This window comes from Salvelinus namaycush, chromosome 14, assembly GCF_016432855.1.
Source record: "Salvelinus namaycush isolate Seneca chromosome 14, SaNama_1.0, whole genome shotgun sequence".
Taxonomy (NCBI): Eukaryota; Metazoa; Chordata; class Actinopteri; order Salmoniformes; family Salmonidae; genus Salvelinus; species Salvelinus namaycush.
Genome location: NC_052320.1, coordinates 16,140,420 through 16,159,593, shown reverse-complemented (window position 1 = coordinate 16,159,593; position 19,174 = coordinate 16,140,420). Strand labels below are relative to the sequence as shown.

General features: G+C 40.4%; 2 protein-coding genes across 3 annotated transcripts; one reads left to right on the top strand and one right to left on the bottom strand.

Moving 5' to 3' along the window:
* The first annotated feature begins 287 nt into the window (after nt 1–287).
* On the top strand, nt 288–9,406 carry LOC120058863 (high mobility group protein HMG-I/HMG-Y-like). The gene is made up of 5 exons (XM_039007603.1): nt 288–374; nt 1,281–1,390; nt 2,081–2,161; nt 3,140–3,196; nt 7,186–9,406. Exons 2-5 carry the CDS (start codon nt 1,295–1,297, stop codon nt 7,249–7,251), a joined length of 300 nt encoding a protein of 99 aa, XP_038863531.1. The 5' UTR covers nt 288–374; nt 1,281–1,294; the 3' UTR covers nt 7,252–9,406.
* A 2,530-nt stretch (nt 9,407–11,936) lies between these two features.
* LOC120058862 (small integral membrane protein 29-like) lies at nt 11,937–16,140 on the bottom strand. Of its 2 annotated transcripts, none has more exons than XM_039007600.1 (5): nt 16,063–16,140; nt 14,937–15,236; nt 14,748–14,773; nt 14,114–14,219; nt 11,937–13,388 (listed from the first exon to the last, which is right to left on the bottom strand). In XM_039007600.1, the coding sequence occupies exons 2-5, from the start codon at nt 15,042–15,044 to the stop codon at nt 13,320–13,322; spliced, it is 309 nt and encodes a 102-aa protein (XP_038863528.1). In that variant the 5' UTR covers nt 15,045–15,236; nt 16,063–16,140; the 3' UTR covers nt 11,937–13,319. The 2 variants fall into 2 exon arrangements, with proteins under 2 accessions (XP_038863528.1, XP_038863530.1); XM_039007602.1 differs by having other exon boundaries at nt 16,029–16,089.
* Nucleotides 16,141–19,174: the final 3,034 nt, after the last annotated feature.

The window sequence follows — 19,174 nt, the reverse complement described above, 5'->3', positions numbered from 1 at the left end:
AACGTGATTTCAAGGTACATAATTTCTTTCAAGCCAAGGATAATATTTCATTATTTAATATTGCTGTGGGAACACTACAGACTGTAGTTTTAACCTGGCTGTAGGAATAAAGAAATGTCAGACTGGAAACTGAAACAATACATCTGGATGTGAATGGGGGTTGGGGATGGATGAAGGGGCTGGGGTGTTGGGTTGATGATGGTGGCCCACTTATCATATCTCCGCCCTCCAATGTTATAGCTCCTGTGAGGACGCCTCTTTAAATTGCCCTAAACTCCTTGAGACTGGCGCATTTTCTTTATCTTGGGGAAAGACAGACAGCTATTTTTAGCACGCTTTGGATCTGCACTTTCGCCTGCTTCATTTTAAATAAGGTAATTTTAAACAATCATACAATATTTTTTACTTTCTCTTGTCTAGGGATTCTCTTCAATAGCATACTTCTATTTGCTGTGCTGCACACTGGAATTTAAAGGGGCGGATTTTGTGTAGCCTAGTCTCTGTCGAATAAAACAAGAGCTTTAGCTAAAGGATTTAACCGGTAAAACAAGCGACTGGTTTGTGGGTGAACCATTCGTTATAATTCGGCGGAGGGCCATAATCTTCAAGGGATCAAGGTAGGAGCAATCCAACCTATTGCAACGAACACAAAACTGACCTTGCATTCGGTCACGTTTTCATGCTATTTTGACATAGGATTCGATAGGCTGGAAGCGTAAATGTTGTAAATGTGCTTCGATAACATTTTTTGGACTAAAATAACGATATTGCATACAGTCTTATTCCGATTGAATTTCCTATTTTTGTTTTCGTTTGCGTATTGTGCCTGATGGAGCAACGGGGCACCCGTAGCGACTGGGCTTTAAACATTCAGCCTATACCAAACTAGGACATTTCACTCTGCTGTAGCCTCGCATGCAGTTTGTATTTCTAAATTATTGCTATTTGTGCAGTTCTTGAATTGTGGCAATTGCATTCATCACATTGTTTTCGCTTAAATAAAGATTTCCTTGGTAGACTGTCTCCATTGCGGACTCCGTCTGTATGTAGTGTTATACACAACCGGTTGATGTCACCCCCGTTTATTTATCAGTAGTCCACGAATGCAGCACAGATGAGACACAAATAGTGCTGCAAATGCTTATGTCACTGTACTTACTATGTAATAACACTATTAAGAACCCTACGGTAAAGGGTCAGTTTTACATACAACAATAGAGATTGTAGTATATGCAATTGACATGCATTGTGAAAATAGACACTATTATTATTATTCTTAGGATTACACCTCAACATGAGTGATAAGGGCACCATCTCAGCAAAAGAGGGAGCAGAGAAGAGGGGACGTGGAAGGCCAAGGAAACAGCCACCGGTGAAAAGTGGTTCTGATGTAAGTGTCTTTATAACACAACATTACTTTCTCTGTGTATGATAGATCATGTGTAGGCCCTGGAGTCTGCCTGCAGAGCCCCCCCCCCCCCCCCACCAGCCATGGATGTGTACATCTGTAATGGTCATCATGTGTTCTGGCAGGTTGTCCGTGATATGTAACCTGAACCCCTTAAACCAGTAGTAACCCACATACTCTACCTCTGCTTCTAACTGATCGGTTTACGTAAGCAAAGCAGAAGCAATGTTTTCCCGTAGCAGTCTTCACTGGTCTTCATAAAGCTATATTATTGTTGGGTTGTAGTAAGCCACTACTTCCTACATACCTCTTATTGTATGGTCTGATTTAAACCACTGTCATTTCTCTAGAGCTTGTTACAGTTAATAGAACTTGGCAGCCTGTGGCTATGACCACCTGTTAGTCCTAAAGTAGCAACGGGTGTCAGTTGCACTGACCTTGAACAGCGCACTCTTTGTGTCTTGAATAATAAAGTATTCCGTTTAAGAAGGTGTGTGCTTCACATCATATACCATGTTGTGTTTGCACTCCAAAAAATACACTTAATTTATTGTTGCGCCCATAGTGTCAACCCGTGGGATGCAACAACTATAAAACCACCATTTACATGTTTTCATCTTTGGCTGTAATGTTGTGCTGTCCGCCTGACCATTTCCCATATTTTTCTTTCAGGAGCCCAGTGGGTCCCCTACCCCAAAGAGGCCCAGGGGACGGCCAAAAGGCAGCAAGAACAAGACTGTCACCAAGGGCAAGGTAAGGCAATTTGGTAGCCCTATTTTTACACAACTGAGTGAATGTGACCTGCTACTGTCACTTATGCTTAGCAGTCATCCTGCCAAAACCTGCAGGCCCCTGTTGACCACAGGTTACCATTAGGGTCAGATGGAGCAGCTGTCACAAGCCCCTATAGTTTTAGCTGCCCCTATGGTTTTAACTTGATATTACCTGAGTTTTCAACCTCATTCTCATATTCAAGCACTAAGTAATTTTCATGTCCCTATGACGGTTGATGACCCTTTTGTTATCACAAGGGTAGCTAACCTCATCAGGCTCAAAGGATGTCCTGTTGTTAAGTACGATTTATACGTTAACTGTACCTATTTTGGCCCTTCTCGCCTCAAGTGTAAAAAATAACAGGACCAGAGCTTCCCTTTCTAAGATCTTGGTTTACTGGCTGCTTGAAGAGACACTCAGTTTTGAGTTAATACTTCCCACTGGCTTCCTGTCCTCCAGCTTCCTGTAGCTTGTCATGCACAGTGTGGTGCAGGTGCAGCAGGCTGCAAGACTGTTTCCAAGCTGACATTACACCCCCAACACACATCCCTAGTTCTTTTCTCCCTGTTGTCACCATAGCAACAGGCGAGTTCTATTCCTCGCCCCAACCCCCACGCTCCTCTAAGCACTGTGTGTTGGTGTGTCTATGTGTATGTGCGGGGAAGGGATATATGTGTATATATGCATGTGTGTTTAGGTTCAAGGATAGATCTGAAGTGGGCTCGTTTCTTCTTGCCCAGTTTCACCAGCTGTCTCTGAGCCCCAGACCAGGTGGCCAGCGAACTGGAGTGCCCTGTGTGCAGTTCCTGTCAGCTTCCAAGATAATAGCCAATGAACCTGATGCCCTCAAGCCATCTGCTTTCTTATAGGAGTATTAGTGCCCTCTAGTGACAGTAGATTAGCAGTTTTCTGTGCAGTTAGATTAATTGTTTGTTTTTCTTCCCTCGGTTTCTACAGAAGACACCAGCAGCCTCAACTGCAGGGATGAAACGCAGGGGAAGACCTAAGAAGGAGGTAAGAGTAAATCTTATTATCATAGGTCTTAATATTATGGTTAACTATGCCTCCCTCAGTAATGTCCCTTGACTCTGACACACTCCTAAATGAAAAAACTTTTTTTTCCTCCATCGGTCCACTGTTATTACAGTTCCATAATGTTTTGCATGTTAGTAGCTACGTTTTCAAGATATTGGACTTTCAAGAAGCAAAGTTTCACGTGCCACATCATGATGCTGCAAAACAAATCATTATGATGCTGCAAAACACATCATTATGGTGCTGCAAAACAAATCAATATGATGCTGCAAAACAAATCATTATGATGCTGCAAAACAAATCATTATGATGCTGCAAAACACATCATTATGATGCTGCAAAACAAATCATTATGATGCTGCAAAACAAATCATTATGATGCTGCAAAACACATCATTATGATGCTGCAAAACAAATCATTATGATGCTGCAAAACACAGCATTATGATGCTGCAAAATGCATTATCACGATGCTGCAAAACACACCATTATGATGCTGCAAAACACACCATTATGATGCTGCAAAACACATTATTATGATGCTGCAAAACACATCATCATGGTGCTGCAAAACACATAGTCATGATAATGTGACAAGTGACACTTTGCTTCTTCAAAATCTTTAAAACTTGACTGCTGACATGCAAAACATTTTGGGACAGTATCAACAGTGGACTAAGAGTTTTTGAATGGATTTTTCCTTTAAGTCGCCACTGTTTGGTTCCCCTCCACATGCTCACCGCTGCCAGAAATCCCAAAGGTTAGAATGCTTATGGCTAGTTCATACAAACAAAATTATGTACAATGAACAGTCAAACTCGAACAATCCTAAACAGACACAATTTTGTAACCTAGCAAACTCATTCCAGGTGAACTCCAAACCCACCACCCCTGTGATTGGTTGAATTAAGTTGAGGGAGGGTTTTCAGTGGCTGCTGCTTATATTCCACTGCTATTCAGCCATCAACAAAAAAACACGGCAGCTATTGTGTGCAAATTAAAACATTCAACTTAACCTTTTCTGTTTGCAACAACCAGCTACCAGATGTGAAGTCAACTACACCTGGAGTATATTGCTTAATTTAAAACAATAAATATTCCAGACAACTTGCATTGAAGAAACATTCAGGATGACTTTCTTGCAACAAACACTGATAGTTCTGATGAGGAATTGTTTAGTTCTGATGAGGAATTGGCACATTTTGACCTAAAGCTGACCTGTGGGACTCGTCCTCATGCGATTCTGAAGACAGGTAAGGACGAGGTAAGCAATGATTGTTGAATTCTCTAAACACAACACTCTATGTAAAATAAAACTATTTAAGACTTACATATATGACAATATAGTTTTGGTTGTTTTGAAGTAGTTGTGTTTTGCATTAAGGGGAATGTGTTCACTAGATGTTTTGTGGTATTGAATTTGTTGTTGATTAAACCTTTAGCTGTACCTAACTGTAGATAATTATCCTTTCATGATAACTCATGTCATAACTTCTTTATTTATCTTTAAGGGGGAACAAACACTGGGGGAGACCTGGGGCTCTGGGGAGAAATATGAGCGTCGTCTTGCCAGCGCCAAAATGCTTGCTCTGTATTTATGTCAGTACAAAGAGCTGGAGCAGGAGGGATGGAGGCTAGGAAATAGTTCTTATGCAAGGGTTATGTTGGAAGCTATGATGCAACTAGTGACCAGTTGTACGCCAGAGATGTGAGAATGTTTTAAGTCTGTATATCTCCCGAGCTTGATTGAGCGCCAGCGGAAAGAGCTCAAGGAACTCTTGGCAAGCCTGTACTGGACTGAGAGACTTATTAAGGAGTCTGAGAGACTTATTAAGGCGTGCTATGCATCACTATGTACAGTTGAAGTCGGAAGTTTACATACACTTAGGTTGGAGTCATTAAAACTTGTTTTTCAACCACTCCACAAATTTCTTGTTAACAAACTATAGGTTTGGCAAGTCAGTCAGGACATCTACCTTGCGCATGACACAAGTAATTGTTCCAACAAATGCTTACAGACAGATTATTACACTTATAATTCACTGTATCAGCGGGTCAGAAGTTTACATACACTGCCTATACACAGCTTGGAAAATTCCAGGAAATGATGTCATGGCTTTAGAAGCTTCTGATAGGATAATTGACATAATTTGAGTCAATTGGAGGTGTACCTATGGATGTATTTCAAGGCCTACCTTCAAACTCAGTGCCTCTTTGCTTGACATCATGGGAACATCAAAAGAAATCAGCCAAGACCTCAGAAAATAATTTGTATACTTCCACAAGTCTGGTTCATCATTGGGAGAAATTTCCAAATGCCTGAAGGTACCACGTTCATCTGTACAAACAGTAGTACGCAAGTATAAACACCATGGGACCACGCAGCCATCATACCGCTCAGAAAGAAGACGCATTCTGTCTCCTAGAGATGAATGTACTTTAGTGCGAAAAGTGCAAATCAATCCCAGCAAAGGACCTTGTGAAGATGCTGGAGGAAACGGGTACAAAAGTATCTATAGTATCCACAGTTAAGTCCTATATTTACATAACCTGAAAGGCCAATCAGCAAGGAAGAAGCCACTGCTCCAAAACCGCTATAAAAAAGCCAGACTACGGTTTGCAACTGCACATGGGGACAAAGATCATACTTTTTGGAGAAATGTCCTCTGGTCTGATGAAACAAAAACAGAACTGTTTGGCCATAATGACCATTGTTATGTTTGGAGGAAAAAGGGGGAGGCTTGCAAGCCGAAGAACACCATCCCAACCGTGAAGCACGGGGGTGGCAGCATCATGTTTGCTGCAGGAGGGACTGGTGCACTTCGCAAAATAGATGTCACCATGAGGATGGAAAATTATGTGGATATATTGAAGCAACATCTCAAGACATCAGTCAGGAAGTTAAAAGCTTGGTCGCAAATGGGTCTTCCAAATGGACAATGACCCCAAGCACACTTCCAAAGTTGTGGCAAAATGGCTTAAGGACAACAAAGTCAAGGTATTGGAGTGACCATCACAAAGCCCTGCCCTCAATCCTATAGAACATTTGTAGGCAGAACTGAAAAAGCGTGTGCGAGCAAGGAGGCCTACAAACCTGACTCGGTTACAGCAGCTCTGTCAGGGTGAACGGGCCAAAATTCACCCAACTTATTGTAGGAAGCTTTTGGAAGGCTACCCGAAACGTTTGACCCAAGTTAAACAATTTAAAGGCAATGCTACCAAATACTAATTGCGTGTATGTAAACTTCTGACCCACTGGGAATGTGATGAAATAAATTAAAGCTGAAATAAATCATTCTCTCTACTATTATTCTAACATTTCACATTCTTAAAATAAAGTGGTGATCCTCACGGACCTAAGACAGGGAATTTTTACTAGGATTAAATGTCAGGAATGATGAAAACTGAGTTTAAATGTTTTTGGTTAAGGTGTATGTAAACTTTCGACTTGAACTGTATGTTCTGTTATAGAGCTATTGAGGAACTGTCAAGTTTAAACCTTTATCAGCCATTTTATTTACAAAGAAAGAAAATGTGTCTTTGCCTTCCAGACATGCTTTTATTGAGTCGATAGTGCACTAGAGTGAACCACTGTTACTTGTCTGAAACACAGATCAGTTGGTCTTTCATTTTACTTCATTCATATTGTATCTGCTTCGTATTATGTACATACTATTTTCTACATATTTACACATCCAATCTTTTTGTTGTTGTTACTATTTTTTTTGCACAATTGTATGTTAAGTTAATTCAGAATAAAACATGCACTGAAAATGTTTGTCTTGAGTGAGTCTTTGACCCGATTAGGTATAGTTGACTCCTAATAGATACTGTTGTTGTTATTGTAGTTGAAAGATTGATGCACTGTCTGCTGGTGACTTAGAGTATATTTAATCCAATTCCGTTTTGTTGTTGATGTGAACCAGGAGAAACATGGGTTGACCGGTCTGTGTTTGGTGTCTTTTCAGGAAAAGGAGGAACAGACAGCCAAGGAATCATCATCTGAAGAAGGAGAAGAGGAGGAAGACCAGTAAACTTGCTACCTCACTCAACATACTGACTTCCTGTCAACCAGAACTGGACTGAATCTCCAATACTGGTGCCACCCCAACCCCTGTTCTACTGTTCACTTTCTTGCCTTCTAGCCAAAGGAGGGTCAACAACACAGTTCATCCAACCTCTATCTGCAAATGCACTGGAAAACCAATGGATGTTTCTCAACAAGCATATATCTATCAAAGAATCACAGGACAGGTGACAGACAACACTTTCTCTGTGGGTATGTCATGGTATTACAAGTCTTTTATATTGGACTAAAGTATGCTCTGATGATGAGTTTTTGGACACGCATCTTTCAAAAGACTGTAGTGTATAGGACATTCTCTCGGCTTAGCGGTACAATTTTTTCCCTAACACCGGTATCTTGAGCTGGTATGGCATATACACTTATTTCCAGGTTTTCTATTGGACAAAAGGTGAGTTTTGCCTATACTTGCTTTTTAAGTGTGAAGTGGACACCTACTTACCAGTGATCTCTAGGATATACAGTATGATCATTAAATATACGGTTATAGCAATGTTATTCATGTATAATCTCTGTAGTAGACATCTCCCTGTTACTCCTGATTGTGCAGAATTGTTCCTCCCTCCCACCCAAAATAAGCTGTCCCTTACTAGTCTCTCTGGTGTGACTTGTGCTTGTCTCCCTATAGCCTCTTTGGGGCGCCACTGGAAAAGGCTTGTGTAAACTAAAGTGTACTGTTATTAATCAAAGATCTGATCAGACTGATTGTTTTTTATCGTGTTCCTCCGGGTCACTACATGCCCTCAAATACCTGAGGAATTGTGCTGCTTTGACGTCTACGAAAACTCAACATAATGTCATAATGGCTTAAGGATGGGTAGGCATTCATTGAGTGGGTAGCTACATTCTCTCACCACTCCAGGGAGCTTTTATTGAACTCTGGCATCTGCTGTTCCTCTTAATGTTGTCCTCCAGTCTACAGTACTTGTTGCAACCCATCGCCACTTGGTCAGTTCTAGGTGAAACAAACTGTGGTTGCCCAAACTCGGAGCTGGATTGTTACTGTTGTGGCACTGTTTTATCCAATAGGTCTGTATAATAGCTGATCATTCCATTTCACCTCTTTACATGCCCAAGGCCCGTTCTGTGTCATCACTTTGTACAGGATGTTGAAATACTCTGCTCTGTCTGTGAGGATACAGTCAGTGTCTGCTGTCTACTCTAGAAAAACTGTTTTTTGTTGTTGTTTCTCAGTGTTTCTCAGTGTCAGGGATCTCTAGATCACAGTCCAGTTACTGGGTCTCTCCTCAAACCTACAAGCTGCTACAAACTCAGTTATAAAAACCCGTAAAACTGCATTGTGCCTGACAAGGCCCAGAATCTCATACTCACTTAACTTTCCCATATTGCATTCTTCAACTGGTTTCAAATGTACAATGTAACCTCTGGCAAGTGTTTGAGAAATGTTTGTATTACATAGATTAAAAAAGACAGAAAATACACAGACTAACTAGTTTGGTATTTTAAAGACAACTGCCTAGCTACTAGTGAAAGTGTGCTCATCCCCCCCCCCCCCTTTTTATAACCTAGCTTAGACAGGTCACTAAGCCAATGTGTAAAGTCAGGGAGATCTGGCAGTTTTGCAAACTGTGTTCGCTGACTGTAGTCGATTAGCCAGCGTGTTCTATCTTTTTAATAAATCTTACTTCTGGTGCACTGAAATGTTAGCTTGGTTCAGGTTGTTCAGATTGTCATGTGTGTGTTTAGTGACAAAAACTGGGTGTTCTCTCCAGCTTGTAATTCCGTTGTAGGCCTCGTGCGGCTTTGGCACCGTGCTCTTTTCCATGTAAAAGTCCCTAATGGCACCCTATTCCCTTTATAGTGCACTACTTTAGACCAGAGCCCTGTTCAAAAGTAGTGCACTATATAAAGAATAGGGTACCATTTGAGGGGTATCATGTTCATGTGGAACTCCGGTAATGAAATATATCCAATCACAGCTGCAACTATTTTGACAATGTCCTTATGTACCAACATCATCCATGTACATTAATTCATGCAAAGTTGAGATGGGATCATTCTTTTAAATGTACACTGTCTATATTTCTATTGTGCCCTATGACAATTTGTATCCAGAAATGGTCAATAAATACAAGAATGTATCATTTGTTCGGTTGTCTTGTCCTGTATCCTCTTCACTTAAAATATATAGGCCTACGTTGTGAGACTAACAAACTCTAGACTAATGTATAGATCTATTACACAGTTTATCCTTGGCTTATTGCAGCTCTTTCCCAGTTTCTCCCGATTGTCACTGACGTTATCAAATTATTACAAAGCCTGGATAGGTACTCCTCTTTCCATTTTATTTTTCCTTTACTTTACATCCAGACCATCCATAAAAAGTCCATAATTTCACTCTAAGATATATTCAAGTTTACTTCATGGACAGTACAATCAAGCAACAGAAATATTCAGTCTTTTAACAAGTGTGTGAAACCTTGATAAGTCAAAATTACATAAAAATGTATTTTCATCAGTAGTTTATATCCTGGATTTCTTCAGAATTCACCACTGCAATTCCCCAAAGAAACTGTTTATAGTAAGCAGGGTTGCCATGTTTGGAACAGTGCAATGCTTTTTAATCAAATACATTATTACAGTTGAAGTCAGAAGTTTACATACACATAGGTTGGAGTCATAAAACTCACTTTTCAACCACTCCACAAATTTCTTGTTAACAAACTATAGTTTTGGCAAGTCGGTTAGGACATCTACTTTGTGCATGACAATACATTTTTCCAACAATTGTTTACAGATTATTTCACTGTATCACAATTCCAGTGGGTGAGAAGTTTACATACACTAAGTTGACTGTGCCTTTAAAAAGCTTGGAAAATTCCAGAAAATTATGTAATGGCTTTAGAAGTTTCTGATAGGCTACTTGACATCATGAGTCAATTGGAGGTGTACCTGTGGATGTATTTCAAAGACTACCTTCAAACTCAGTGCCTCTTTGCTTGACATCATGGGAAAATCAAAAGAAATCAGCCAAGACCCTAGAAAAAAAATTGTAGACCTCCACAAGTCTGGTTCATCCTTGGGAGCAATTTCCAGACGCCTGAGGATACCACATTCATCTGTACAAACAATAGTACGCAAGTATAAACACCATGGGACCACGCAGCCGTCATACCGCCCAGGAAGGAGACGCTGTCTCCTAGAGATGAACGTACTTTGGTGCGAAAAGTGCAAATCAATCCCAGAACCACAGCAAAGGAGGAAACAGGTACAAAAGTATCTATATCCACAGTAAAACGAGTCCTATAGCGACAAAACCTGAAAGGCCAATCAGCAAGGAAGAAGCCACTGCTCCAAAACCGCCATAAAAAAGCCAGACTACGGTTTGCAACCGCACATGGGGACAAAGATCTTACTTCTTGGAGAAATGTCCTCTGGTCTTATGAAACAAAAATAGAACTGTTTGGCCATAATGACCATCGTTATGTTTGGAGGAAAAAGGGGGAGGCTTGCAAGCTGAAGAACACCATCCCAACCGTGAAGCACGGGGGTGGCAGCATCATGTTGTGTGGGTGCTTTGCTGCAGGAGGGACTGGTGCACTTCACAAAATAGATGTAATCATGAGGACGGAAAATTATGTGGATATATTGAAGCATCTCAAAACAGTCAGGAAGTTAAAGCTTGGTCGCAAATGGGTCTTCCAAATTGACAATGACTCCAAGCATATTTCCAAAGTTGTGGCAAAATGGCTTAAGGACAACAAAGATGGAGTGGCTATCACAAAGCCCTGCCCTCAATCCTATAGAAAATTTGTGGGCAGAACTGAAGAAGCGTGTGTGAGCAAGGAGGCCTACAAACCCGACTCGGTTATACCAGCTCTGTCAGGAAGAATGGGCCAAAATTCACCCCATTTTTTGTGGGAAGCTTGTAGAAGGCTAGCCAAAACATTTGACTCAAGTTAAACAATTTAAAGGCAATGCTACCAAATACCAATTGAGTGTATGTAAACTTCTGACCACTGGGAATGTGATGAAAGGAATAAAAGCTGAAATAAATCATTCTACTATTATTCTGACATTTCACATTCTTAAAATAAAGTGGTGATCCTAAAGGACCTAAAACAGGAAATTTTTACTAGGATTAAATGTCAGGAATTGTGAAAAACTGAATTTAAATGCATTTGGCTGAGGTGTATGTAAACTTCCGACTTCAACTGTATATGTTTAATGTGCATGGGAATTAAGTCATAGACTTTATAAATAGTGGAGAGTAATATGTAGCAGTTCGCATTCAGGAGAAAGTCAACTAATCATGTCAAGTTTCAATTCCACATTAAAATAAATGGAAATACCTGATCTACAATGCGTGTACAAAACATTATGAACACCTGCTCTTTCCATGACATCGACTGACTAGGTGAATGCTACGATCCCTTATTGATGTCACTTCAATTAAATCCACTTCAATTCTTGTAGATGAGGGGAAAGAGACAGGTTAAAGAAGGATTTTTAAGCCTTGAGACATGGATTGTGGATGTGTGCCATTCATAGGGTGAATGGACAAGACAAAAGATTTAAGTGCCTTTGAATGGGGTATGGTAGTAGGTGCCAGGCGCACCAGTGTGTCAAGAACTGCAGCGCTGCTGAGTTCTTCACACTCAACAGTTTCCCGTGTATATCAAGAATGGTCTACCACCCAAAAGACATCCAGCCAACTTGACACAACTGTGGGAAGCATTGGAGTCAACATGGGCCAGCATCCCGGTGAAACGCTTGCGACACATTGCAGAGTCCATGCCCCGGCGAATTGAGGCTGTTCTGAGAAGGTGCAACTCAATATTAGGAAGGTGTTGTTAATGCTTTGTACACAGTGTATATAGCCATGTTTAAATTATTATCAAGTGGATTCCAACATACTGTACATATACATGTGCTGATAAGATGATTGATTTCAATGGAAACCTTCATCCTTCTCATCCTGAATACATGACATTCACAAATGCAAGGAGGAAAAGAGGGTAACTTAGAGCACATATAATTCAAGGATGAATCACTGGTCACTTATTTCTTTAAAGATATGGGTGGCTGAGGTTTCCTGAGTACTGTATACAGTCAGGCCTATGGCATTCTTCGAAATAGATTATTCTGCTAGAAGAACAATCCTCCTGGTGCCCTGCCTTCCCAACAGGACATTTTTAGGGGAGTAGTCACAGCTAAATAGTGGAGGAGTGGGTGGGGTAGGGGGAGGTTGGTTGACTAGTTAGATTCATTTGCCATCTCTTCTCTCTCTATACATCCTCCTTCTGATTTCACCACCTTTTCATCATAACATACAGTATCTGTATGATGACGAGGAGGAGGTATTCTTTTGGTTGCTTTCATAATGGCATGCAAAGTGCCACAAACAGGGAAACAAAACAGCAACTTAAGAACTCAAATTGATTGATTGCATACCTTCTGTGTAACTTCTATTACATTGAATAGTGAGGGACATAGTAACCTAATTTTACACCACTAAAACTAGTAGTACAACAGTAAGCATCCCACCCAAGGTCAAGGCTTTGCTAATCTCACTGGTATATTACTACTTAAAACAATAGACATTTAAGGCAAATGTAACACCAGTGTCTAGTTTGGATGGATGGCACCATCTTAGTTTCAGTAACGCCCACATTATGACAAACAGTATAAAAAATAAAATTAAAATTAAAAAAAAACTTGAATAAATAATCTCAAATAAATAAATGTCCACTAGTAGTTAGCCAACATGTCGTGGTTTAGGGTATGCCACAGCTTTCGGGCACAGGGGCATGGCATCAGAGGTTCACAATCACATAATAACCAACCTCCTCTTAGCTTAGAGGCTGACGCTGTACAAAGTAAATGCTCCAACAGAGATGATGACTGAGGAGGAGCATGATGCGGAATGCATGACAGGCTGTTCTCCATGCTTTTCCTAAAACCCCTTTATGTTGAATGACTGACAAATCTGGCATCTCAAGGGTTAACTCCACTGATCTGTTTGATGTCACAGATCTATGTCCTGCTCCAACACACTCATGCATGGGTATCTTTCATCAACAGGGGACGTTGCTGCTGGTATGATCGTGCCCAACCCTTCACCACCTGCAGACACAAAGTCACATACTAGATTTCAGATAATCTGACTGTCGCCTGAGTTTTTCTTCATTACTGTTGTATATGGCATGCATTTGAAATAAACACTGTGTGCAAATATCTTAAGTGACCCACAAGGTGTGGCTAAAGCTGAATTGACTTACACCAGAGTTGGAAACAACAGCTCAAGCTCCAACAGATCCAGCTAGGGGAGTTTTCCCCACGCGGCCGACACGCAATTTATACCGAGCAGAAACGTAAAGTGATATCAAGTCGGGTGACAAGACTCTCTGGGAGAGTTAGATAGAAAGGCATCCGACGCGCGGTCAGAATGCTCCGAACTATTATTCACATATAAGCGAGGGTACATAGTCGTACCGCATCTCTGCAAAATAAACCTACCTTTACATTTTAGTCATTATCAGACACACTTATCCGGTTGACCAAGTTCTCAAATGTCTACATTCGTTGATATCGTCATTCATAAAATATTTTTAAAAGGCAGCACTGATTACCCTACAGCTCCACTTTCAGAACTGATCTTTTCTTTTTTTTACAAAGATGAAGCACAAAGCAGCTCCATTTGATATTACTACATTACATAAAATGGCCTTTATTTATACGTGGCCAAAGTTGCCATCTAGTGTTTGTAAAAGTGCCACATAGGAAAGGATCTCAGATGTTACTGTAGCCTATCAATTGATTCATAGACAAAGACGAGGGTGAAATCATACCTTAGTATCTTCCTCTTTCCACAGCATTTCCTGTTCAACTTCATGTAATTCTTCAGAGGGGTCGTAAGTATAGACTGGAAGCAACTGGTGCCGGAGCCTGTCAATTCTGAAACACACAATAGGAAAGGAGTATACCGTGACATGGTGACCAATGAAAGAAGACAATTTTTTGACATTATTGTAAGATTTCTGTGTATTGTTCAAAAGGAGTTGGCCAATTTAAAGGTGCACTATGCATAAATCACTCCACCATTTTCTGGTTGCTAAAATTATAATAGTTTGCCTAATTTCAGTTTATGTGAAAAAACAAGCAGACATTGTGTAGAGAATCCTTGTACCATCTAAACCGCTCTGAAATATATTTTCCATAAGCAAAAATATTTTATTTTCAGCTGTTTAACGCTGGTGTACAGTATCAAAAGCAAAAGACACAAAAACTAAACTTAAGGGAAGCATAGAAATAGCGCCCCGAGAACAGATCTACCTCAGACTGGCTTTCAAGGAGAATGAAAGATCTATAACAATCATTTCTATGTGAATTTGGCCAGGTCACCCAAAAAGTTACATAATGTAGCTTTAATAAGTAACCATACACCTGCTGAGAGCAATAAGGAAGAGAATAAAAGGAAGTTACCTTCTCTTCTTGCGCACATACAGCACCTGCAATAAAAAAGATGACTAGTTTAGCTGGTTCAAATAAAATGCAGGAGTTGTTATGTGGTCATTTTAAAGGTTATTAAATCAAAAGCTTTAGCTCATCAAAGTAGTACTTCTTAACTGTATCACTGTAGGCCAACATGTGATGTTCCTGTTAGCCACTCACCACAGCTGCAGCTATCCCGATGAAGGTGATCAGGAAGAATGGTACCAACACAGAGCTGACTGCCACATCCCTGTCTATGGGGGCAGGGGGCTGAGTAGTGCTGTTCATTGCATATGTGTGGGTAGAGGTTGAGTCAGGGGCTGCTAGGCTGTCCCAGCCAAGCTTCGGAAGCAGCAAATCCCCAGTCGGATTGAGAAGTTAGGCGGTAGCAGTCCTCTCCCAGTTGTTTTTTCCTCATCCTTGTCGCTCATGTGACTTCCACATGGTCTCTCCCCTTTCACTAATCAGTGTGAAATATGCCTGAGAGGGCCAAAAGACAAAACAAGTAGAAATCACATGGTTAGACATACGAGAAAGAGGAAAAAAATGGCAGAGAAATCTTCACCCAAATTTGATACAGATAGTGAAACTATTTACTCTGTGCACTTTGATCTAACAGCTAACTATGATGGCAAGCTTTTTTACGGAGGCCTCTAATCTGCTTTCTAGCCACCGTTTCCACATGAAACGGTAATAGTAGAGAGCATGACCCATAATAGAAGTCACATTTTTGGATATGTCCTACATTTATACCTAGTAGTCATGTGGTCCACACAACAATGCCCATATTATTCACATGTGTGAGCTCGGGTAAAATTCTGCTCAGGTTGGATTATCTGATTTAGCTTTAGCAAACTAATATTCAAATTTCTAGCTAAATTATTACAAATAATTTTAAAAGATTCAGATTTAGCGAATGTGCGCAGCACCCAGGCCGACGCACGTGAATAGCATACATCAAATATGCTGGTCACCACTACACTTGGTTGTATGATGGCCTTGGGTGGCCAAAACGGGCTTTTGGTAACCTAGTAAGTTAACTAGCTGTATTACTTGGTTCGTTAAAGTTGCTACGCAAGCAATGTCATGCATCGTGTGTTTAGCTTGCTGAATTGAACAGCTCCAGTTAACGTTGTCACAGACCAACCTGGTAGCACAGCTTTTGGATTACGCAGCTCAATTTATTTTTCACTTTGGCGTATTGCAAGTGTCTTAGAAGAGTACCACTGCGGATAACCATATTGCTAGCTCTAAATTATTTGTCCAATTTACCTTAATCAGGAAAGTGGTTGTAATGAACACTCACCGAACGTTACTCCTCTTTCACTTTGCAGCTAACCAGGAAGAAAACATAATAGCCCTTTGATTGACAAACCAATTCACGAAAGCAGGGAATGGGAGACGGAGGAATGCAGCCAATGAAGCGTCTCTGGAACAGACAGAAGCTGAGTGCTATGCACCTGATGCGTCGGTACGTGTCGCCAAACTCATACTGTACACCATTTATTAAGGACTGTCATATCAATTTACCAAATACTCTTTGGTATTTTAGTAGGCCTATTGTATGGAGGAAGAGGTAGTCCGTGCAGTGAGAGGGTTGACTTACAGCATTTCCCTCCTTCCATGAATATAGACAGATGGAATTGCAATTACATTTTTTCTCAGAGCAACTATTTTCCGCTTCCTCTCCCTCCCTCTCCATTGGGCTCTGCACCACAAATCCCTTCCCCTCACTAGGCCCTCGAAAACATAGCTCATGTAAACAGATGACTCTATGTCTGGCACATAGGCAGCCAGTTCAATACGAAGTTCAATACCAAGAACTGCAGGCAGACACAATGAGAGAAGGCCCAGGGCGGATAATGGACCACGCTTGGTCAAATTGGGGGGGAAACAAACATGTACAGTGTGAACCATAGACTAAGTAGACCATGGTGACTTATGGTAAACGTTAAAAAAAGATGAGTCCTTGCTCAGGTATGGAGAGGATGGACAAAGTAAAGAGCAATCATATTTGGCACTGAGAAAGTTTGTACTGGTGGGAGACCTCTACTCATGTTGGTGCTTGGGAGATGAAATCATCTTTGTACTTGTGGGTCTATGTAAACCTACATTAAGGCATGGGCATTTACTGTACATCGACTGGTTGCTCTGCTGTTTATGCGTGATTTGAACCTAGAACATTTTGATTATTTGGGCAGTTATAAAGAGCCTATCTACAGCGGAGTAAGAGCATGAACTCTGAAAAAAAGAGATGTGTTTATTCAATCTATAATTAAAAAAATAAGAAATGTGTTTACATTAATCATACCTGCTATTTCAATAATTTACAGTGTTTTGTTTAAGGACAGGGTCCTCTAAGTCACTTACTGGTAAGTAAGCAGTAGATAAGAATGTGTAGTAAAGCTATAAAGAACTGTAATAAAGATGTTTGATGAGACAAGAATGAATATGGCAAATTATTGTGAAAAAAGGCATGAAAAGTCATTGTTCAAAATTATCTTAACCCACCACATCTCTTTCTGTCTATTTCTCTCTCTTTCTGTAGTTGAGTCTTTGAGTGGGAATCCGGTGTGGGTGAGTTGTGCAGCAGCCTCCAGGAATCCTCATTCCAGGAACTGAGTCATTCAATCGGCTCAACAAATACACACACAGACACATACACACCTCTGCATTAGTGAAATGCCATATTACTACAGCATAAGCCCCAACCTTCTCTGTGCACACTCACAGCATCTTTCTGCAATGGTGTTTTTTTATTTCACCTTTATTTAACCAGGTAGGCTGGTTGAGAACAAGTTCTCATTTGCAACTGCGACCTGGCCAAGATAAAGCATAGCAATTCGACACATACAACAACACAGAGTTACAACAACACAGAGTTACACATGGAATAAACAAAACATACAGTCAATAATACAGTAGAACAAAGAAAACAAAAAGTCTATATACAGTGAGTGCAAATGAGGTAAGGGAGTTAAGATAAGGGAGTTAAGGCAATAAATAGGCCATGGTGGCGAAGTAATTACAATATAGCAATTAAACACTGGAATGGTAGATGTGCAGAAGATGAATGTGCAAGTAGAGATACTGGGGTGCAAAGGAGCAAGATAAATAAATAAATACAGTATGGGGATGAGGTAGGTAGATTGCACCTGTAGATAGACAGATGGGCTGTGATCTGTGAGCTGCTCTGACAGCTGGTGCTTAAAGCTAGTGAGGGAGATATGAGTCTCTCGCTTCAGAGATTTTTGCAGTTCGTTCCAGTCATTGGCAGCATGTAAGCTACGAGTGGTAGATTGTTTTTGTACAATAATCAATGAATGTCCACCTTGAAATTAAAGGAAAAATCTGAGACACTTCTCAAAGAGTCTGTGGTTGAACTGGAGTCAAACAGAAACAGGCTTAATCATTCTGGGAAAGGTAAAAAAAAAACTCCCCCCACTCCCTGCAACACACGCTCTCTCTCCGTTTCTATGGTTTCCTCAAAGAGCACTGCATTTCCCCTGTCTTTATTTTCCTAGAAAGAGCGGTGAGCTCAAGCTGAGCTGAGTAAACATCAAGGAATTAAGCAAAATGTGGTTAAAATGCACTTTTGCTATTCTCAATCATTCTCAAGTGGCAGATACAGAAACAGTTATAAAATAGGCAGTTATAAAATATCACATTTCTATGGCTTATCTAAAAAAAAATGTTTTACTTTAGCTTCTGTCACACATGAAAACAGATCAATGCAATATCCCAATGGCTCTGCCAAATGGTTGCAAATACCATAAGCGGCTCATTTACACTGTACATAAGGAGGTGTAGGAGGATTTTTGGAAGTATTTTTGCTCATTTCAAGAGATGGTTATTTCAGCATCTCGAAGATCTATAAAGGAACCCCAATTTAGACCTGAAATTGAGTGACACAATGACAGTCTTAAAAAACAACTAAAAGTGTGATCAGCTGAAACTACACAACCTTGATAATGACCAAGTTACATTGCAGGATTCAGAGAAAATGGGAATGGATAGGACACTCAGATCAGCCACCTTTGCAGCATAAAGACATGTCCACTATAAGACAACTAAGGCAAGACGATGGTCTGGAATCCATCATCAATCAAATTCAATCCAATTTATTTATAAAGTGTCACGCCCTGACCTTAGAGAGCCTTTTTATTCTCTATTTTGGTTAGGTCAGGGTGTGACTAGGGTGGGTACTCTAGTTTGTATATTTCTATGTTAGCCTGCTATGGTTCCCAATCAGAGGCAGCTGTCTTTCGTTGTCTCTGATTTGGGATCATATTTAGGCAGCCTTTTCCCACCTGTTGTTTGTGGGATCTTGATTTTGTATTGTTGCTTGTTAGCGCTACAAAGCTGTACGTTTCATTTTGTTACTCTTTATTGTTTTGTTGTTGGTTCATATTAATAAA